Genomic DNA, 23205 nt, shown 5'->3' on the forward strand with positions numbered 1-23205 from the left:
CTGCTAATATTCTGAACTCCAGCGCGAACTCCTGCGCGCTCCTCATCTCCTGTCGTAGGTGGAACAGACATTCACCCGCCGCCCTCCCCTCTGGTGGATGATCAAATACCGCCCGGAAGCGGCGGGTGTAGCGGACAGTACTTGCGTCTATTCCTCCCCACTCGGCGTTGGCCCACTCCAGCGCCTTCCCCGATAGACAGGAGATGAGGGTGGACACGCTCTCGTATCCTGCTCTGACATGCACTGTCAACTGTGTGACCTTATATAGACAGGTTTGTGCCTTTCCAAATCATGTCCAGTCAATAGAATTTACCCCAGGTGGCCTCCAATCAAGTTGTAGAAACATCTCAAGGATGATCAATGGAAATATTATGTACCTGAGCTCAATTTTGAGTCTCATAGCAAAGGGTCTGAATACTTATGTAAATAAGGTATCTGTTATTTATTTTTTATAAATTAGCAACATTTTCTAAAAACCTGTTTTCGCTTTGTCATTATGGGGTATTGTGTGTAGATTGATGAGGAAAAAATACATTAATCAATTTTAGAATAAGGTTGTAACGTAACAAAATGTGGAAAAAGTCAAGGGGTCTGAATACTTTTCGAATGCATTGTAGTCCGGGTAGCTATTGGTTAACTATTTAACTAACTATTTAGCAGTCTCATGGCTTGGGGGTAGAAGCTGTTCAGGGTCCTGGTCGTTCCAGACTTGGTACAATTTTTAGGGACTTCCTCTGACATCGCCTGGTATAGAGGTCCTGGATGGCAGGGATCAAAGTATTCGTGCCATTATCGCGTCTGACATTTTAAAGTAGTCAATTGTTTTCTTCTTCATTGGCTGATTGCTCCCCACCCAGTTGACTACTTTAAAAATGGTGGAAGCCCTCAATGGCAATCTCCATGCTAAAGTGGGTTATGTCCATGATGAGTCCTCTATCTATCTTCATGGCAACAGGGACAACTCCGATATAAAGCAGTTTTTTCCAAAGTGCTTCCACTTATATCAGTGCATTCATAACAACCTAACCATTACAAAACGTATATTCTATCATATAAGCCTCATGTAGCAAATTAGCAATTAATTTTTGTTGACCAAATTCGACACTCATTGTCCTCCATACAAACATTGTGAGTAAGCGAGAGGGTTTACGCTGCCCAAAATCTGTCCACGTCATGTAAATAAGCCCACAAAGTGAGGAGTTTTTTGTATGGAGGTCACTAACCATTTTTCCATCCAACCTTTTTATGCGAGTAAAGGACATGTTGAATAAAAAATGTCATGACAGGCCTGATGGAAACTGCACATTGGTTGGTTAATTTCCAGTATTATCAAACTTCATCCAGATATTACACTGTTGACGTGTATGGAGTACAAAATTACTTAATTAGCTTGTATTCTCCGAACAATAACACCAGTGTTCCTGTAAAATAATTTGAATACGGTAATATAGGTTATAGCCAAGAGAGGAGGAAGTGGTGGCTTGTTAGAGCACAGACATGGTTCACATTTCAGTGGTGCTCATGAGGACCCCCAGAACAATTGTCAATGTGGCCCCCCTCAAACATATTGTAACACTGGGAACCCTCAGCAGTCAATGTATGATAGGACCCTGAGTGCAGGAGTATAATGAACATGTGGGGTTTCTGTACATCGTAATCATTTATTTTCCATTCCATTGTTTGCTCAGCTTGTAATTGTAGTTGGTTATGTTAACATTATCAGAACAGGCATTGAATGATCGAACAAAACATGGACCCATTCTGTAATATTGTTTTGTTACAATTTCATCCCTATACTCACTTTATGTCAATATTACAATATTGCTGCTTGCTCAGCCTCTGTCCTTGGTCTGCATCACACAGCCCGGGAATCCTGAGTCCTGTAAGACACATGAAACACATAGGTAGGTTGTTGAATTGTCATTATGTCTGTCATGGATCCGGTCCAGACATTACCATTTTGCTTTTCTCAGTTTAGCCCAGAGAACTGAGAGTCAGGCAGGGATTCTCTCTCTCTGTATACAGTCAAGACGGTGCTGTCAGGTTTCTACCCACTGTGTACATCAACACCCGGGTCAAGCCACCCATGATTGTCCAGCCTTGTTGTAGTCCTGACTCTACCCTACTGTAGGATGGTGATCTGATTTGCATTTTATGGGTGAGAGACAATCCTCTCTTTCTTAGTTTTATGGGCATGTGTGAGTTATGATGTTATTTACAGTGACATACTGTATACCTACCTTCACAATAAGCTACGCAAATGAACGTGTACACTGCATTTTTCTGGACAAACTTCAGTGAGGCTAAATTGCTGTTGTCTGTTGACTCCTGAAACACAGACACAAAGGTGGAGTTGGATCAATATATAGCCTAAATTCTAAGAACTTGACAATGACATACAATGATACTCAAACATTCTTCATGGAGAGGAATGTGTCTGTCTGGCCATGGTTTTACTTCTGTGGTCTGATTGGAGAGAGGAAAAGATTAGGAACAATCTTTCTTATTGGTCTATTAATTAATTTACTGCATGGTGATGTCACTAGACAGGCCAAAACTCCATCCCACCAAAACAGGCAGAAATTTCAGGTGGTCTTTTCAAAGAGCACTTACACTAAAGGGCATTATCATCATTTTCACAAATTCACAGTATTATTCCAACCTCATAGTGTGGAAATATATATAGGAAAATCAAGTTTTTGACTGCACTGGGCCTTTAATGTAAGACAAGGGAGCCACATTCACATAAAAAGTTATTCATTTCACATGAAATAACATCAGGATGACTATAGGTCTTATTCCAAACATTAAATTGAGATGGGAGAGCTGCAAGCCTTTTCTTATTCAACAGTTGATTGATGATTTTCCAAGTTTACTTTTTTTGTTTGAAGATTCTTGGAATTTGCTAGTAAAATATATTTTGGGGGATATCGGAAGTAGATGGGTACATTTGTTCTTATACCTTTTGTAATTGGCAGAATTCAGGGGTGTGTGATTTGTGAGAAACATTTTATATACATTTTTTGAGACTGGTTGTAAACCAAGGTTTCCAGAATCCATCTGCTGCACTCTTACAAGGTCGAACTAAGGGAAAGCCGTGTTGAAATACAGAATTGAAGGATGTGAAAAAAGTCTGGTAAGCAGACTCCACATCGGCATGATTATAAACATTTTCCCAGTAAATATAATCAATCAACATCTTAAAGAGCTCCTTTTGTTAAAAACGTGAATTTTAACTGCAGACCCACCTGCTCTCAACCCCTTCTCCAAAACCCGCATCACTCTCTGCCACATGGCCTCAAACTGCACCATTTTGTTTCTGCCTGTCCCCCATGCACTTTCAACATTTAGATAATAAAGCATTTTACCTTTCAATTTGTGTTAACGATGGAGGATTGGTTGATTTCCAGTTTTTAAGTATATGTTTTTTCAAGATGATTGATGAGAGAAGTGTAATTTACATTTACGTCATTTAGCAGACGCTCTTATCCAGAGCGACTTACATCAAACCCATCAGGTATCTCACTGCACCCTCATATGCCATGTCTTGAAATATGCAGACAGACGGATTAAAAGTACATTTATATTGTATATAATACTTCTGACAGCAAACTTTCTAACACCGCCCATAACTTTTGGACTTTAAAGCATTCACAGAAGGCATGGATTATTGAGTCATTGTTAACTTTACACATGACTCTGCCGTTGTGCTCTATTGTATAATACAGTGCCTTCAGAAAGTATGCATACACTTTTTTTTTTTTGTCATTTAGCAGACGCTCTTATCCAGAGCAACTTACAGTTAGTGAATACATTATTATTTTTATTTCATACTGGCCCCCTGTGGGAATCGAACCCACAACCCTGGCGTTGCAAACGCCATGCTCTACCAACTGAGCTACATCCCTGCCGGCCATTCCCTCCCCTACCCTGGGCCAATTGTGCACCGCCCCATGGGTCTCCCGGTCACGGCCGGCTACGACAGAGCCTGGATTCGAACCAGGATCTCTAGTGGCACAGCTAGCGCTGCGATGCAGTGCCTTAGACCACTGCACCACTCTGGAGGATATTGACTTATTCCACATTTTCTTGTGTTACAGCCTGAATTCAAAATGGATATAATAGATTTTTTTACACAGAATACCCCATAATGACACCATGAAAACATGTTTTTAGGAATGTCTGCAAATGTATTGAAAATTAAATACAGATATATCTCATATACATACAGTGGGGAGAACAAGTATTTGATACACTGCCAATTTTGCAGGTTTTCCTACTTACAAAGCATGTAGAGGTCTGTCATTTTTATCATAGGTACACTTCAACTGTGAGAGACGGAATCTACAACTAAAATCCAGAAAATCACATTGTATGATTTTTAAGTAATTAATTTGCATTTTATTGCATGACATAAGTATTTGATACATCAGAAAAGCAGAACTTAATATTTGGTACAGAAACCTTTGTTTGCAATTACAGAGATCATACGTTTCCTGTAGGTCTTGACCAGGTTTGCACACACTGCAGCAGGGATTTTGGCCCACTCCAACATACAGACCTTCTCCAGATCCTTCAGGTTTCGGGGCTGTCGCTGGGCAATACGGACTTTCAGCTCCCTCCAAAGATTTTCTATTGGGTTCAGGTCTGGAGACTGGCTAGTTCACTCCAGGACCTTGAGATGCTTCTTACGGAGCCACTCCTTAGTTGCCCTGGCTGTGTGTTTCGGGTCGTTGTCATGCTGGAAGACCCAGCCACGACCCATCTTCAATGCTCTTACTGAGGGAAGGAGGTTGTTGGCCAAGATCTCGCGATACATGGCCCCATCCATCCTCCCCTCAATACGGTGCAGTCGTCCTGTCCCCTTTGCAGAAAAGCATCCCCAAAGAATGATGTTTCCACCTCCATGCTTCACGGTTGGGATGGTGTTCTTGGGGTTGTACTCATGCTTCTTCTTCCTCCAAACACGGCGAGTGGAGTTTAGTGTGTTACTAATGGTTTTCTTTGAGACTGTGGTCCCAGCTCTCTTCAGGTCATTGACCAGGTCCTGCCGTGTAGTTCTGGGCTGATCCCTCACCTTCCTCATGATCATTGATGCCCCACGTGGTGAGATCTTGCATGGAGCCCCAGACCGAGGGTGATTGACCGTCATCTTGAACTTCTTCCATTTTCTAATAATTGCGCCAACAGTTGTTGCCTTCTCACCAAGCTGCTTGCCTATTGTCCTGTAGCCCATCCCAGCCTTGTGCAGGTCTACAATTGTATCCCTGATGTCCTTACACAGCTCTCTGGTCTTGGCCATTGTGGAGAGGTTGGAGTCTGTTTGATTGAGTGTGTGGACAGGTGTCTTTTATACAGGTAACGAGTTCAAACAGGTGCAGTTAATACAGGTAATGAGTGGAGAACAGGAGGGCTTCTTAAAGAAAAACTAACAGGTCTGTGAGAGCCGGAATTCTTACTGGTTGGTAGGTGATCAAATACTTATGTCATGCAATAAAATGCTAATGAATTACTTAAAAATCATACAATGTGATTTTCTGGATTTTTGTTTTAGATTCTGTCTCTCACAGTTGAAGTGTACCTATGATAAAAATGACAGACCTCTACATGCTTTGTAAGTAGGAAAACCTGCAAAATCAGCAGTGTATCAAATACTTGTTCTCCCCACTGTAAGTATTCACACCCCTGAGTCAATACTTTGTAGAAGCACCTTTGGCAGCAATTACAGCTGTGAGTCTTTCTGGGTACGTCTTTAAGCGCTTTCTAAACCTGGATTGTGCAACATTTGCCCATTATTCTTAAAAAAATTATTAAAGCTCTGTCAAATTGGTTGATGATCATTGCTAGACAACCATTTTCAGGTCTTGACATAGATTTTCAAGTAGATTTAAGTCAAAACTCTAACTTGGCCACTGAGGAACTTTCACTGTCTTCTTGGTAAGCAATTCCAGTGTAGATTTGGCCTTGTGTTTTAGGTTATTGTCCTGCTGAAAGGTGAATTCATCTCACAGTGTCTGGTGGAAGGTAGACTGAAATAGGTTTTCCTCTAGGATTTTGCCTGTGCTAAGCTCCATTCCATTTCTTTTTAATCCTGAAAAACTACCCAGTCCTTAACGATTACAAGCATAGCCATAACATGATGCATCCACCACTATGCTTGAAAATATGGAGAGTGGTACTCAGTAATGTGGATTTGCCCCAAACATAACACTTTGTAGTCAGGGTAAAAGGTTATGTGCTTTGCCATATTTTTTGCAGTATTACTTTAGTGCCTTATTGCAAACAGGATGCATGTTTTGGAATATTTGTATTCTGTATAGGCTTCCTTCTTTTCCCTCTGTCAATTAGGTTACTATTGTGGAGTAACTACAATGTTATTGAGCCATCCTCAGTTTTCTCCTATCACAGCCATTAAACTCTGTAACTGTTTTAAAGGGACCATTGGCCTCATGGTGAAATCCCTGATCAGTTTCCTGATCACTTCTTAATTCTGTCATGGAAATAAATGTATTTCCTATTACCAAGTCATTTACGGTTTCTATGCCTTTAGTTTTCCATGTGGACCAATTTATCTGTGAATTCTGAAAAACTATGATATTGGTTCTTGAAGAATACGTTTCATTTTCTTCCATATAGTTATAGTGTTTTCAACTATGAAGTTGTTAATGTTCTTGGCTTTTTCCTTTGAAAATAGACACGTGAAAATATTCTGTGGATGAGCATTACATCTTCAATATGTACCCATTGTTCCTCTTTAGTGCATTTACATTTACATTTACATTTTAGTCATTTAGAAGACGCTCTTATCCAGAGCGACTTACAGTTAGTGAATACATATTTATTTAATTTTTTTATACTGGCCCCCCGTGGGAATCAAACCCACAACCCTGGCGTTGCAAACGCCATGCTCTATCAACTGAGCTACATCCCTGCCGGCCATTTCCTCCCCTACCCTGGACGACGCTGGGCCAATTGTGTGCCGCCCATGAGTCTCCCGGTCGCGGCCGGCTGCGACAGAGCCTGGATTCGAACCAGCATTTAACTATATGTCGCAAGTAAAAGCCTTGGGTGGCGAGTTGATACAATTCCATAGTATGGAAGGTTAAAACAACCCTCAGACTTAGGAAGATATAAAACCTTTTTATTCTATGAGTTTTATTCATCCTTATAAAGTCTGTTATGACCGAGTATACTTTTTTAAAGAATGTATTTGGTGGGGTAATTGTTATTACCGGGAATAAATATAAAAACTTTGGGAGCCATGCTATTCTGAATAGGTTTATTCTACCTATAAGATTCATGGGAAGATTGTTCCATTTAATTAGATTTTCTTTCATTTGTTGACTAATGGGATAAAGTTATATTTATATATGTGTTGTTTGTTGTCACTTATTAAGCATCCAAAGTATTTGATATTTTTTGTGGTCCACTTAAAGGATTGCTGTAGATCATGAGTTATTATTTATATTTTTCCTATTGCCATTATTTAGTTTTTTCCATGTTCATTTTATATCCTGAGATTTTAGAGTGTTCTGAAAATATTTTCTGCAAGGGGGGGCATTGCGTTTTCAATATTGTTCAGGTATATTAGGAGATCATCTGCAAAAAGGTTTAGTTTATATTTATCAATACTGATACCTATTACGTTTGGGTCCTGTCTAATTATTTCTGCACGCGGTTCAGTTGTCAGTGAAAACAGGAGGGGGGAGAGAATACATCCCTGTCTTGTGCCCCTTTCTAAAGCAATTTCATCAGATAATATTATTTGTGAATATTTTTTCTTTAGGACATTTATATATTTAGTTTTTCTAAGGACACAGAAAACAGAGGCAGTGGGAGAACCTATTCTAGTAAGTAAATGTATTGTTTGCTAGCTTGCTACAGGAACTTAGTGTGCAGGCTAACTCAAATGAGCTGCTAAAGTAGTTTACATACTGTATAGCTGGCTGAGTGAATTAAATATCACCAGCTAGCTAACTTCATATTAGCTAGCTATCTTGATGTATTTATCATTATATATTAAAAACACAAACTCGAAATGCATTTGTAGCTAGGTAGCTAGCTAGCTAACAGCCATGGAAGAGGGTGAAAGGATTAGAAGCTCCAGCTGTCAGAGAAGGGAGAGAGTAGGTACCTGGATAGGGCAGGTACCTTTGTGGGAGGAATTATGAAAAGATTATCCAGTTCAGGTCCCTAGCGAGACAAACTGAGGACAGAGAGATACAGCAACATAATATTCAGTGCTGTCTAATTAAAGTATAATGAAGCCTGTTTCATTGTGATTTTTTCTGTGAAACCCTGTCTGCAGATGAAGAGGTCCCAATGAATGTCCCAAGAGAATAAGGGTACATCCTTGTATACCATGGGTTATATGTGTACTTATGTTAGCAAATGTTGGGAACAGAAATACAGTTTAAAAGTCACACACAATGTATAAACCTATTACAACTGGAGCAGGCCAACCGTGCTGGGTGTGCAGACTTCTGTTCCAGCCCCGCACTAACACACCTTATCACACCTAATTAGTTGATAATCAACTGTGCTATTGCTGGGCTGGATCAGGGATTATTGGAGCGAGGTTGGCTACCTCTGGTATTGACTTTTTTGTTGTTGACCTGAAATTATACTTGAGGAATAATAGCCTACTTGTTTTTTTATTTTTTATTAACCCATCCACCTATTTATTTTTTTACCGCTTTTTTGTTACATATACAGTGAGGGAAAAAAGTATTTGATCCCCTGCTGATTTTGTACATTTGCCCACTGACAAAGACATGATCAGTCTATAATTTTAATGGTAGGTTTATTTGAACAGTGAGAGACAGAATAACAACAACAAAAATCCAGAAAAACGCATGTCAAAAATGTTAGAAATTGATTTGCATTTTAATGAGGGAAATAAGTATTTGACCCCTCTGCAAAACATGACTTAGTACTTGGTGGCAAAACCCTTGTTGGCAATCACAGAGGTCAGACATTTCTTGTAGTTGGCCACCAGGTTTGCACACATCTCAGGAGGGGTTTTGTCCCACTCGTCTTTGCAGATCTTCTCCAAGTCATTAAGGTTTCGAGGCTGACGTTTGGCAACTCAAACCTTCAGCTCCCTCTACAGATTTTCTATGGGATTAAGGTCTGGAGACTGGCTAGGCCACTCCAGGACCATAATGTGCTTCTTCTTGAGCCACTCCTTTGTTGCCTTGACCGTGTGTTTTGGGTCATTGTCATGCTGGAATACCCATCCACTACCCATTTTCAATGCCCTGGCTGAGGGAAGGAGGTTCTCACCCAAGATTTGACGGTACATGGCCCCGTCCATCATCCCTTTGATGCGGTGAAGTTGTCCTGTCCCCTTAGCAGAAAAACACCCCCAAAGCATAATGTTTCCACCGCCATGTTTGACAGTGGGGATGGTGTTCTTGGGGTCATAGGCAGCATTCCTCCTCCTCCAAACACGGCGAGTTGAGTTGATGCCAAAGAGCTCGATTTTGGTCTCATCTGACCACAACACTTTCACCCAGTTCTCTGAATCATTCAGATGTTCATTGGCAAACTTCAGACGGGCATGTATATGTGCTTTCTTGAGCAGGGGGACCTTGCGTGCGCTGCAGGATTTCAGTCCTTCACGGCGTAGTGTGTTACCAATTGTTTTCTTGGTGACTATGGTCCCAGCTGCCTTGAGATCATTGACAAGATCCTCCCGTGTAGTTCTGAGCTGATTCCTCACCGTTCTCATGATCATTGCAACTCCACGAGGTGAGATCTTGCATGGAGCCCCAGGCCGAGGGAGATTGACAGTTCTTTTGTGTTTCTTCCATTTGCGAATAATCGCACCAACTGTTGTCACCTTCTCACCAAGCTGCTTGGCGATGGTCTTGTAGCCCATTCCAGCCTTGTGTAGGTCTACAATCTTGTCCCTGACATCCTTGGAGAGCTCTTTGGTCTTTGCCATGGTGGAGAGTTTGGAATTTGATTGATTGATTGCTTCTGTGGACAGGTGTCTTTTATACCGGGAACAAACTGAGATTAGGAGCACTCCCTTTAAGAGTGTGCTCCTAATCTCAGCTCGTTACCTGTATAAAAGACACCTGGGAGCCAGAAATCTTTCTGATTGAGAGGGGGTCAAATACTTATTTCCCTCATTAAAATGCTAATCAATTTATAACATTTTTTACATGCGTTTTTCTGGATTTTTTTGTTGTTATTCTGTCTCTCACTGTTCAAATAAACCTACCATTAAAATTATCGACTGATCATTTCTTTGTCAGTGGGAAAACGTACAAAATCAGCAGGGGATCAAATACTTTTTTCCCTCACTGTACATACATTTTACATAGTAAATAAATGTTACTTTTATATACATCATTCACCTGACAAAGATTTATATATATCAAATCTTTGTCAGGGCAGAGCCCCACCTGTTTAGCTAAAACATTTATAATAATATCACATATCAGTTTGCAAACAATCATCAATCAATCTGCATACAAATATGATCTATTTTTTGCTTTCTTGAGTAAGGCAGCTCCAAAATGCAGGTGTTTCAGCCTAGCTCAGTGCTTTCTGTGGTGGTGGGGCAGCCAGCGGAAAATACGGAGCATAGGGACTGGTAAAGTTCTCTAGTTGCGCCGTAATTGGCTCAGTGTTCTGTCACTCATGGGGACACTACAGTGGCTTGCGAAAGTATTCACCCCCTTGGCATTTTTCCTATTTTGTTGCCCCCCCTCTTGGGATATGTCTCTATAAACTTGGCACATCTAGCCCCTGGGATTTTTGCCCAGTCTTCAAGGCAAAACTGCTCCAGCTCCTTCAAGTTGGATGGGTTCCGCTGGTGTACAGCAATCTTTAAGTCATACCACAGATTCTTAATTGGATTGAGGTCTGGGCTTTGATTAGGCCATTCCAAGACATTTAAATGTTTCCCCTTAAACCACTTGAGTGTTGCTTTAGCAGTATGCTTAGGGTCATTGTCCTGCTGAAAGGTGAACCTCCGTCCCAGTCTCAAATCTCTGGAAGACTGAAACACGTTTCCCTCAAGAATATCCCTGTATTTAGCGCCATCCATCATTCCTTCAATTCTGACCAGTTTCCCAGTCCCTGCCAATGAAAAACATCCCCACAGCATGATGCTGCCACCACCATGCTTCACTGTGGGGATGCTGTTCTCGGGGTGATGAGAGGTTTTGGGTTTGCGCCAGACATAGTGTTTTCCTTGTTGACCAAAAAGCACAATTTTAGTCTCATCTGACCATTGTACCTTCTTCCATATGTTTGGGGAGTCTCCCACATGCCTTTTGGCGAACACCAAACGTGTTTGCTTATTTTCTTCTTTAAGCAATGGCTTTTTTCTGGCCACTATTCCATAAAGCCCAGCTCTGTGGAGTGTACGGCTTAAAGTGGTCCTATGGACAGATACTCCAATCTCCGTGTGGAGCTTTGCAGCTCCTTCAGGGTTATCTTTGGTCTCTTTGTTGCCTCTCAGATTAATGCCCCCCTTGCCTGGTCCATGAGTTTGGTGGGCGGCCCTCTCTTGGCAGGTTTGTTGTGGTGCCATATTCTGTCCATTTTTTAATAATGTATTTAATGGTGCTCCGTGGGATGTTCAAAGTTTCTGATATTGTTTTGGTGGTGCCCCTTGCTTAGCGGTGTTGCGGACTCTGGGGCCTTTCAGAACAGGTGTATGTATACTGGGATCATTTGACACTTAGATTGCACACAGATGGGCTTTATTTAACTAATTATGTGACTTCTGAAGGTAATTGGTTGCACCAGATTTTATTTAGGGCCTTCATAGCAAAGTGGGTGAATACATATGCACGCACCACTTTTCCGTAATTTATTTTTTAGCATTTTTTTAACAAGTTATGTTTTTCATTTCACTTCACCAATTTGGACTATTTTGTGTATGTCCATTACATGAAATCCAAATAAAAATCCATTTAAATTACAGGTTGTAATGCAACAAAATAGGAAAAATGCCAAGGGGGATGAATACTTTTGCAAGGCACTGTATGTCACCACAAAATCTACGGGTAGACCTTGAAAGTTCAAGCCCAATGGGTGCTGCCATAGAGTTACATTAGAAGTGCCCATCCAAGAAGGCTCAAGGTCACAGATATGACATCAAATAACGTTATATATACCGTAGCTTTGATTGGACTGATCATGTCAACATCATACTTTCAAAATCTTAGCTAGCAAGCTAGCAGTCATCATCACAAATAAAATCGACAATCTACTGGCAAATCCTTTTCAATCCTTGTCACATGAAGATACATTATTAAGAGAAATTATAGATAAAACATATCGGTGCTCATCGGCCATTGGACATAAACATTACACAACAAGTTGGAAATCGCTAATTCAACGATGAGTGGTTTGGAAGGAAGCAGTGGCTAACTGCAAGCTTTGCAAAGCAATAACTAGCCTGCTATTCAGTGGAGTGGGTGTGTGGTCCAAGTCTGGGTTTAAGGGTCTCTTTTCCAAGCTTAAAAGGATAACATTCATCATGACGGGCCAGAAAAGTTGAATACATTGGCCATGCTGTCAATCCAACATAACTTCTGCCGTGTTCAAAACAACTGGAAACTCGGAACAGGGCAATCTCAGACTTCAGTGAGTTCAAGACAACTGGGAACTCTGAAAAAACAAGCTCAGACTGGGAAAATATGTTTTGAACGGTCATCCAACTCGGAATTCCAAGTCGGGAACTCTGCCTCTTTCTAGAGCTCCGACCTGAAGATCACTGACGTCATGATTCAACCTTGTTTTTTTCTGAGTTCCCAGTTGTCTTGTATGCACCATGAATCCAGAGATTGCCAGACTTTGATGACAAAGTTTGATTACAAAATCTGCCCACGAAGGACCATCGCACCATCTTCCTGTTCAAGTGAGCACCGCACAACAAGGTGAATCCAAAAATGTATTGTATGCTGCTTCATAAATGATGTGTTATGCCAGGGAGATATGTATACTGTAGCTAAGAAAGTAATACTAAGTGTATGTTGTGTAGTAAGCTGTTAGTAGCCCATGTGCCTCACCCTAATAATTTGGTCCCTTTCCCCTCATAACTTAATACTGTAAGAACGGCCCATGTTCTGAATTTTGTCGCTATACATTTCAAAAGTGCGGAACAAATAGTTATTTTGACTACGTCCGTCCTAGCTCGCTCATTAATGTCTTAATCTAAATTACGGATTGCCTCCCATCCACTCGTCGTCCCCTTATGCCAGTTTGAACATCTCAATTGTCAGCAGAAACCAAATTAGTTTAATCAAGTCGGCCATATCAGCTATGTTTTTTTAAAGGCAGTAAATGAGGTTGAATTAACTTTTTCGCTGCCAGACAAGGCTCTGCTGATAGCCAGGTGTAGCAGTGGTAAGGTGTTGGGACTGCTGTTGGGACTCTGCTGTTGGGACAGCTTTATGTAGGCCCTAACAGTTTGTGGGCACCGTTTGTCACTGTTATAGTGCAATGAATGTATTGTTTAGTGTTGTGTTGTGGCTTTCAAAAAATATATATATATATATGGTTTGCCCCATCAAGATTTACATGCTAAAATCACCTCTGCTTTTACTCAAGTATGACAATTGGGTACTTTTTCCACCACTGGAAAGTGGTCAAAAATGTTAGTATAAAGTATACCTGTTTTAGCCACATTACTCAATGAATTTGTAAAAAATATTATCTATAAGGGTGGCAGATGAACTGGTCACTCTTGTGGGCTTGTAGAGGGGATATGCTTAAATAGCTGTAGTAAAAAAAAGTTGTGTATTATAATCACTGCACTTTTGGAGCTAGGAACAAAAGCGTTTAGCTACACCCGCATTAACATCTGCTAAAAATGTGTATGTGACCAATACAATTTGATTTGATTTTGATTTGATAAAAAGTATTCAAAAGTATATGTGTCAGTGAGTGGTTCTCACTTTTAAATACATTTATGTTGTAGTTACCCAGCTACACAAGTCCTCGTCCACTACACGAGACCTAGTCTAGTTACTAATATTTTGTTATGATGGCTTCTACTCAAGTGAATGCATTTAATAATGCGATTCCTTGCTGCGTCTCCTTAAACAAGCCATCTGGCGTTCCATAGTAGAAAGATTGTCTCCGCCTCTTTGCTTACATTCTCCAATGTGCCATAGAAACGAAAGACGAGCCCCCTGTTCCCGCGCAATGTTCCCATCCTTATAATGCCAGCAGAGTGCAGACGCAATGAAACGTCAGCCGTTTATGCAAATCAGGTTGATTGAAGAAAATCAGAAAATGGAGGCGTGGATGGAGCGCACGCGCAGTGAGTCCACAACTACCCAGTCCCTTACACAGCGAGCGAGACATCAACAAGAGAGAGCCGTATCTGATGCTGGTGAATTGTGAGAGTAGTTAGGCTACATTGTAACGACGCGTGTTCAAGGTTATTACTTTGTATCAACTACGTTCGACTTTCATTAAGGTAAGAATTGTGTTGGCTATTGTTCAAGTCTAGACTTCTCAAAATGTGCAACATTTTTGTGTCAGTTTGCTTGGCTATTGTAGGCTTCAAAACAAGCAAGCTCCGAGTTGTCTTGGCCACTTGAGAAGGCGAACAATTTAACATCGATTTTCACAGTTTGAGAAACAGCATTAATTGGCCTATAAGCCTAACCTATTTATTCGTTTTTTTTTATTTTTTTATTTTGTTAAAGTATTTAATATGTTAGTTTAAATGGGAATGATACTTGGAAAAACGATTGCAGCAATATGCCTGTTTGTTGACATCTGATGGTGAAAGTGAACTAAAGAAACCGTCTGCAACATAATCAAAAATGGGTGCACAGCAGATGTAGGCCTACGCATTTTATCCCCTTTATTTCGAGTTATATAGTGCCGTGTGCATTCTATGGTGTCTTCCCGATTAATTAGTTTTAGTTGTGATTCTGAATAGGTGGATTCCTAGCCTCCAAGTCCACTTAGTTTGCAATGTTGAAATGTGCATGTTCCGCTTGTTATTCATGACTGTTTACTGACGTAAGTAATGCCCAAGTTCGAGACCCCATCATGCCTACCTACCCGAGATGGTGCGCTTTCCAACACGCCGGCGATTACTCTGTGTCAACACGAATGCATCTATCACAAAACAAATAGGAGCCTAACCAAATGATAGCGACTAACTAAAATGATAGCAAGATTAAACCACAATTTAAAATAATTTATGTAGGCCTACGTTGTCACTGTTAAAAACCGAAGCTTTGAACTTCGTGCGCATTTGGTGTTTGGAGTTGCACTGGCCAGTGACGCGGCGTCGCTTGAATAACAATTGGTACCCTAAATATCACATTACAAGACTATTCCAAAGCATAATTGTCTCGTTTTGGAGAGGAATATGTTATTTGTATGTACAAAGTTTGATAATGCGGTTGTTTCAATTACCTAATCGAGTTTATTGACTCAAACGGCAGACGGTGGGTTGAAAGGTTCAGTTAAAATGGGTGCGCATGAGGCTGCTCTTGTGCCATGCTTCCTCGTGTAAGTGGGCGGTGAACGTATCGATTTACAGTAGTCTAAGGTGGAAAGGTTATTTTTCATCATGACCGACTAATTTCGTTTTTAAACATAGGCCGTTTTTAATGACTACACGATGTTAGTCGGTTTTACAACTTTTTATTCTAAATATTTCGCACATAATAGCTCATCACAAGCTCAATTTCTCCATCACACACACACCCTCCCCCCCCCCCCGCCCCCTCCGCCCTCCCTCCCTCACTCCCCCCTCCCTCCCCCGCCTCCCTCACTCCCCCTACCACCTCCCCGCCTCCCTCACTCCCCCCTCCCCGCCTCCCTCACTCCCCCCTACCCCCCTCCCCGCCCTCCCTCACTCCCCCCTCCCCGCCCTCCCTCACTCCCCCTCCCCGCATCCCTCACTCTCCCTCCCCGCATCCCTCACTCTCCCTCTCCGCCTTTGAAGTCTGTTGCCATGTAGAGTTACGTCACGTACTGTACTATCCTGCTACTGTCTGGTTGTGCCACTGCACTGTCAAGAGACCCGAAGGACTGCCGCTTATATGGCAAAACAAGTAGGCTATAGGGGGCGCGGCTCACGGTTTTGCCGCATGATTATTTTGAAGGCTTCCATGCTTCGTGATAGGGTTTCCATGGCAAAATAAGAGGTACTTCTCCTTTAAATGCCGATTAGAAATAAACTATTAACATTTCTTCACATTTATTGCACCACGAGGTATTCACACAAGCATCAGGTCCGATCAACTTAGCTTAGGCCTTGGTTATTTCATTAACTGCGTCGGTGCGTCTGTCTTATTGCATCAAACCAGAGTTTACAATTTTGTCCTAGCTAAGGATATGTAATATTTGGCCATATCGCTGCGGCAGCTATGCAATGCAAATCTCCGAAGACGATAAGAGCGCAGCAGCAGGGTGACATTATCTGTCTGACACGCAGACAGCCAGCTGACCTATATTCGCTCCATTTGGGTCAGTGCATGGCAAGATGTTCACTTTCATCTGCTGCGCGTTATTGCGGGAGGCTTCTGAAAATTATTGCATGTCTATCAACCATTATTACAATAGTTAGCCTATATGGAAGAAAAAAAGATTGAAATGGTAGCCTGTTGTTCCGCTGTTTGGCACACAGGCTGAATCTTTTGCAAATAAATCACTTTTGAATCATACATTTGATATGCACAAAATTGACCATAACCATATCCTATTATATGCCAATCCCTTTCATAATGATTTGTACAATTTTTTTATTTATTAAAATGCAAATGCCTTTGCTGTTTTGTGTTTTGGAAAACAGATGTTTGGCTTTCACAAGCCGAAGATGTACAGGAGTTTAGACGGCTGTTGCATCTGCCGCGCCAAGTCCTCCAGCTCGCGCTTCACGGACAGCAAGCGGTACGAGAAGGACTTTACGAGCTGTTTCGGGTAAGCAAGGATTTCTGACAATTACCGCACCCTTATAGCGGATTTCCATGTCTATGCATTTTTGCAAAAGTAGAATGGCATTGTAAAAAAAAAAAAAAAACTGAGCAGTCAGTTCTGTTTCCATAGCACTCAGTGCGTAATTACGCATATAATGCAGCAAACTGGTGGACTGCTGCCTCCCATACACACTCTGAAAATTATCAAAACATTATTGTCCCTAATGAGTGGACAGCTACAGTGAGGGAAAAAAGTATTTGATCCCCTGCTGATTTTGTACATTTGCCCACTGACAAAGACATGATCAGTCTATAATTTTAATGGTAGGTTAATTTGAACAGTGAGAGATAGAATAACAACAACAAAATCTAGAAAAACGCATGTCAAAAAATGTTATAAATTGATTTGCATTTTAATGAGGGAAATAAGTATTTGACCCCCTCTCAATCAGAAAGATTTCTGGCTCCCAGGTGTCTTTTATACAGCTAACGAGTTGAGATTAGGAGCACACTCTTAAAGGGAGTGCTCCTAATCTCAGTTTGTTACCTGTATAAAAGACACCTGTCCACAGAAGCAATCAATCAATCAGATTCAAAACTGTCCACCATGGCCAATACCAAAGAGCTCTCCAAGGATGTCAGGGACAAGATTGTAGACCTACACAAGGCTGAAATGGGCTACAAGACCATCGCCAAGCAGCTTGGTGAGAAGGTGACAACAGTTGGTGCGATTATTTGCAAATGGAAGAAACACAAATGTAACTCATATGTAACTCTGTGTTGTTGTTTTTATCGCACTGCTTTGCATTTATCTTGGCCAGGTCGCAGTTGTAAATGAGAACTTGTTCTCAACTGGCTTACCTGGTTAAATAAAGGTGAAATAAAAAAAATAAAAAAAGACCTGTCAATCTCCCTCGGCCTGGGGCTCCATGCAAGATCTCACCTCGTGGAGTTGCAATGATCATGAGAACGGTGAGGAATCACCCAGAACTACACGGGAGGATCTTGTCAATGATTTCAAGGCAGCTGGGACCATAGTCACCAAGAAAACAATTGGTAACACACTACGCCGTGAAGGACTGAAATCCTGCTGTGCCCGCAAGGTCCCCCTGCTCAAGAAAGCACATATACAGGCCCATCTGAAGTTTGCCAATGAACATCTGAATGATTCAGAGGAGAACTGGGTGAAAGTGTTGTGGTCAGATGAGACCAAAATCAAGCTCTTTGGCATCAACTCAACTCGCCGTGTTTGGAGGAGGAGGAATGCTGCCTATGACCCCAAGAACACCATCCCCACTGTCAAACATGGAGGTGGAAACATTATGCTTTGGGGGTGTTTTTCTGCTAAGGGGACAGGACAACGTCACCACATCAAAGGGACGATGGACGGCGCCATGTACCATCAAATCTTGAATGAGAACCTCCTTCCCTCAGCCAGGGCATTGAAAATGGGTCGTGGATGGTTATTCCAGCATGACAATGACCCAAAACACACGGCCAAGGCAACAAAGGAGTGGCTCAAGAAGAAGCACATTAAGGTCCTGGAGTGGCCCAGCCAGTCTCCAGACCTTAATCCCATAGAAAATCTGTAGAGGGAGCTGAAGGTTTGAGTTGCCAAACGTCAGGCTCGAAACCTTAATGATTTGGAGAAGATCTGCAAAGAGGAGTGGGACAAAATCCCTCCTGAGATGTGTGCAAACCTGGTGGCCAACTACAAGAAACGTCTGACCTCTGTGATTGCCAACAAGGGTTTTGCCACCAAGTACTAAGTTGTGTTTTGCAGAGGGGTCAAATACTTATTTCCCTCATTAAAATGCAAATCAATTTATAAATTTTTTTTTTTTTGTTATTCTGTCTCTCACTGTTCAAATAAACCTACCATTAAAATTATAGACTGATCATGTCTTTGTCAGTGGGCAAACATACAAAATCAGCAGGGGATCAAATACTTTTTTCCCCTCACTGTACATGTGAATTATTGTAAAATGGTCAGAAATTATGTTCCTCCTGGTAACCTAAATGTAATGGCATTATGAACATCCATAATATTTACATTGTTCACATGGTCCTGCTTAACCCATATTTCACATGTTTTCCCCTCATGTAGATTATGTGAAATTCGGTCTGGAGAAATCTGTAATGCCTGTGTACTCCTGGTGAAACGATGTAAGAAACTCCCAGTGGGGTCTAAGAAAAACTGGAATCATGTAAGCTCCACATTTTGTCTATATCTCCTCCTCACCACTCACCTGCCTGTTGAAAATGGTTAAGAAGAATACCAAAAAATGATGGGAGCACCTCTCTTCACTTCTCCTCTCTTCACTTCTCTTCTCTTCTATCCTATCCTAGGTGGTTGATGCCCGAGGAGGCCCCAGCCTAAAGATTTCTTCCAGGCCAAAGAAACTGAAGTCCCTCTCCAAGAGAGCCATGCCAAGCCAGATCAGCCGACTTCAGAAAGAGCTAAAGAGGAACAGTAAGTCCTGTGCACAATGCTCCATAAACATATTAAGGTGTGACCACTTTTAGGTCAGTTTAGCCAATTCAGTAATAGATCAATGCAACCAGAAGACCCAATCTCAGTGCTTTTCAGATGTTGAGGCACTGAGTCAGACAATACTTTTTTTCATTTCACGAGTATCCTTGTATCGTAGCCTAAATATGTACATATTCTGGAGGTTGAGATTCAAACATTGTGCGACATTTCCACTCAGAACATACTTCTTCTTCAGTCTACCCAATGATGTACACTACAGTATTGCCTACTACATCTATGGTTCCCCCTCCCTCTCCAGACTCTGATGCCCACAGCACCACGTCCAGTGCCTCCCCGGCCCAGTCTCCCAGCTACAGCAACCCTTCTGATGAGGGCTCCGACACAGAGCTCTCCCCAGGCCCCAGCCGCTCCCCTGTCTTCTCCTTCCTGGACCTCACCTACTGGAAGAGGTAAGGCTACTGTTTTTTGTTATTTTTACCATCTTTAATTATATGGCCTTATAATTCTAATTATATGGCCTGTATGTGTGTGGCCACTCTTTGCTGTTTTTTTTATTTATTTTTTATGAACTGTGTGTGGTGATTTCATGAGTCTCCAAACAAAACACTGTGTCTGTAAAATCCAGCCTGGAAGCGTCCATGTTCATTTTCACCAGACGTGCAGCCTCACCATTGCTTTTGGCACTCAGATAAGAGAGAAAATAAAGGAAACATGAGCCATCTAAGACTTTATTTATTTATTTTATATGCACATATGCATTCCTCGCTGTAACAATAATTGACCATATCTTGTATGGTTGCATAAACTATATCAGTATTACATGAATAATCCCATGTTCCTTTGCTCCTCCTCCAGGCAGAAGGTGTGTTGTGGGATCATCTACAAGGGCCGCTTTGGGGAGGTGCTCATCGACCCTCACCTCTTCAAGCCCTGCTGCCGCAAGAAACAACAACAGCAGCGACAGGAGCTGGAGGAGGGGTACGAGGAGGAGGTTGTGGAAGAGGGAGAAGTGGCGGAGGAGGTGGTGGTGAGGAAGGAAGATGAGGTGGAGAAAGAGGAGGTGAGGTCAAACAGCCAGGAGAGCTCCGAGACTCCTCAGCTACAGGTCATCGTGACAACATCTCAGACCAAAGAGGAGGAAGACTGGTGATGTTGCACCACAGTGTGTGCATTTTTCAGGAAGCCTTGGGAGTGCTCCTGGTTTACAAGCACTTACAAAAAGAAGTTACCGCTGATTGCCTTTAGTCAGCGAGCAGCTGAATACGGTCATTTTGTTTGTTTGGTAACTTATGAACTGACTGAGCCATATGGACTAGTTTTTCCCAATTCATCTGGTCTTGTTGTACTTGGTATTCTCCTTGTCCTGGGTTTGTCTTCATTAGGCTGGGCATGCAACGGAAAATGTTTGAAAACGTTTTGCAACGGAAAATTAGCATTTCTTATTGGGCAAGTCAATGTAGTCCACTCCTTGTTGCAAATCCATTTTATTCCGTTTGGTGCCTTATGAACACAACCCAGATGTTCGGACACCTCTCTTGGTGTTTTTCTCCTTGACATAAAATGCTGTAGTTTTGACTGATCGGCAGAATATCTTTACAGGTTACAGCCGTACAGTAGCACTTGTATTATCGTGAAACAAATTCACATTCACACTATATTTATCTGTTCTGTATATATGGGCCTGTATGTATTTCTATATGGGCCTCGGTCGAGAGCCTGTTCACAGCACCAACAGCCAATACACCAGCCTTAATTTAGTGAGGGAAGGCAGTGCTAGTGTTTTGTCAGTGTTGGTATACTAAGGGATGATATTAAGGGAACATTTTGAAACTTCATAATCTCCAGCACCACCCCAACATCAATGTGAAAACTGTGTTTCTTTGTTTTGTAGTAAAAAAGATGAGCACCAGATTAAAAAATATATATTATTCCGGATGATGTCATCTGGTGTGCATCATGTAATTTTAACCAATTATGAGCAAGCAAAGGTTAGTACTTTTGACCAGATTATGCTCCTGCTCAGATGTTGCATGCATCAACCAATGGTTGCATGCCATTATATCAACTGTGTCATCGACTGACAAATTGCTATAACATAGGTGGTCCTGTGTGGCTCAATTGGTAGAGCACGGTGCTTACAACACCAAATATCATGGGGCTTGATTCCCGCTTGGGCCACCCATATGTAAAATGTATGGATGCATGATTGTAAGTCGCTTTGGATAAAAGTGTCTGCTAAATGGCTTATTATTATAGATATGTGGTTAGCTGATACATAAAATACCTATCCAGGTGTTGTAAGATCTGGCAGGTGTCAGCAACGCCTGGGCAGAGGAACGCGCCCAATTTCAAGTGTTTCCGAATGATGTTTTCACCTTTTTATACTACAAAATATAGAAATGCGCTGTTTTTATATACAGTATTATGCTGTTTGGGTGGTGGAGATGATGAATATGAAGTTGAAAATTGTGAAATGTCCCTTTAAGGCAATAGTTAGTGCTAGATGGGTAGTTTGAGTTTTCTCCTGCTTATTATCTTAATGTTGGCAATGGAGGCCTTAGGTTTTCAAAATGAAGAAAAGCAACACTAGTGTGCTTTGCATAAATGCCGAAGAAATAACCCCTCTCATCCAAAAGATCTGTAGATCAGATGCATGAGTCTAATACGCTATTGCATGTCCTTAAAAGCATATTACTTGCTCTTATTTTCCAAACCCGAAGCCCCAAAGTATTTTTTATTTTAAAAATTTTTACATGTTTTCAACGTATTATAAGTCAGCAAATACAATAGTAAACAGTTCAGATCATGAACTATTCCTCCTAGAGGCCTAGCGGGATTCCTTTGTTTCTTACTGTCAATAAGGGGACAGTGGATCTACTGCAACAACTTAGACCTACAATGCAATGCATTAACCCACATGAGCACAAAACTCAATTATGCCCCCCTGTTGTCAAAAACTGTGTATTGTTTTTGATTCTCTGGGGAATTGGTATTTTTTTAAATTCTATTTTTTTTTGTCTGCAGGATTTCCATATAATTTAAACTTAATGATACATATGTCAATTCTATTGATCCTTATTTAAGCATTTTATACTTTTGAGGATTTACTATCATGTTCAAAACGTAGGATTCATAATTCCTTGGTTACTTAAGCAACTACAATATACTAGCCTACATTATCAAACAAAAACCAAAGCACACTTAAATTCAGTCAACTTCAAATGCAAAACAGGTTATTTAGTCATTTATTTGTAATTTATAAGTGGTATAAAAAAAGGACACTAAAATCTGTTTGTTTTTAATTATCCATACTATAGGGAAGATTGTATGTATATGTACATATTTAAATGGAGGGTGAAGGCTTTCTAGTTCAGTTTTTCTGTTATTTATTTCATATTGACTCAGTACTGGTACTCCCTGTATACTGTATAGCTATGCTATTTTCTACTCCCTATATACAGCCATGTTTATTTTTATTTGTTATTCACTGTATTTATTCCTCGTGTCACTATTACATTTTTATCTTATCTTTAACTCTGCATTGTGGTAATAGGACACGTAAATAAGCATTTCACTGTTTGTATAGACAACAGGTGCACACTAAGCATGTGACTAATAAACTTCAATTTTATTTATTTGTATTAGAGCATTTTCCCCATATTACTATTCTGATGCTGGTTTCTCACTATGTAATAACTTCGATTTTACATTTAAAGTTAGGTAGTTCTGTGATATGATTAGCCATTAATGTAGTTCTTAAGCAATCAGTCTTCTAGTCAAATTCACAATTAACAG

General features: G+C 41.0%; 1 protein-coding gene and 1 long non-coding RNA gene across 3 annotated transcripts; one reads left to right on the forward strand and one right to left on the reverse strand.

Moving 5' to 3' along the window:
* Positions 1-1800: 1800 nt before the first annotated feature.
* LOC121532062 lies at positions 1801-15191 on the reverse strand. The gene is made up of 3 exons (XR_005994232.1): positions 15049-15191; positions 2241-2328; positions 1801-1880 (listed from the first exon to the last, which is right to left on the reverse strand). It is a non-coding gene; the product is annotated as an uncharacterized LOC121532062 (long non-coding RNA).
* On the forward strand, positions 14295-21445 carry LOC121532061 (SIN3-HDAC complex-associated factor-like). Of its 2 annotated transcripts, none has more exons than XM_041837727.2 (6): positions 14295-14452; positions 16793-16920; positions 19024-19123; positions 19266-19389; positions 19709-19859; positions 20266-21445. In XM_041837727.2, exons 2-6 carry the CDS (start codon positions 16793-16795, stop codon positions 20558-20560), a joined length of 798 nt encoding a protein of 265 aa, XP_041693661.1. In that variant the 5' UTR covers positions 14295-14452; the 3' UTR covers positions 20561-21445. The 2 variants fall into 2 exon arrangements, with proteins under 2 accessions (XP_041693661.1, XP_045061091.1); XM_045205156.1 differs by lacking the exon at positions 14295-14452 and adding an exon at positions 16497-16596.
* The last annotated feature ends 1760 nt before the right edge of the window (positions 21446-23205 follow it).

This window comes from Coregonus clupeaformis, chromosome 19 (assembly GCF_020615455.1).
Source record: "Coregonus clupeaformis isolate EN_2021a chromosome 19, ASM2061545v1, whole genome shotgun sequence".
In the NCBI taxonomy this organism is placed as follows: Eukaryota; Metazoa; Chordata; class Actinopteri; order Salmoniformes; family Salmonidae; genus Coregonus; species Coregonus clupeaformis.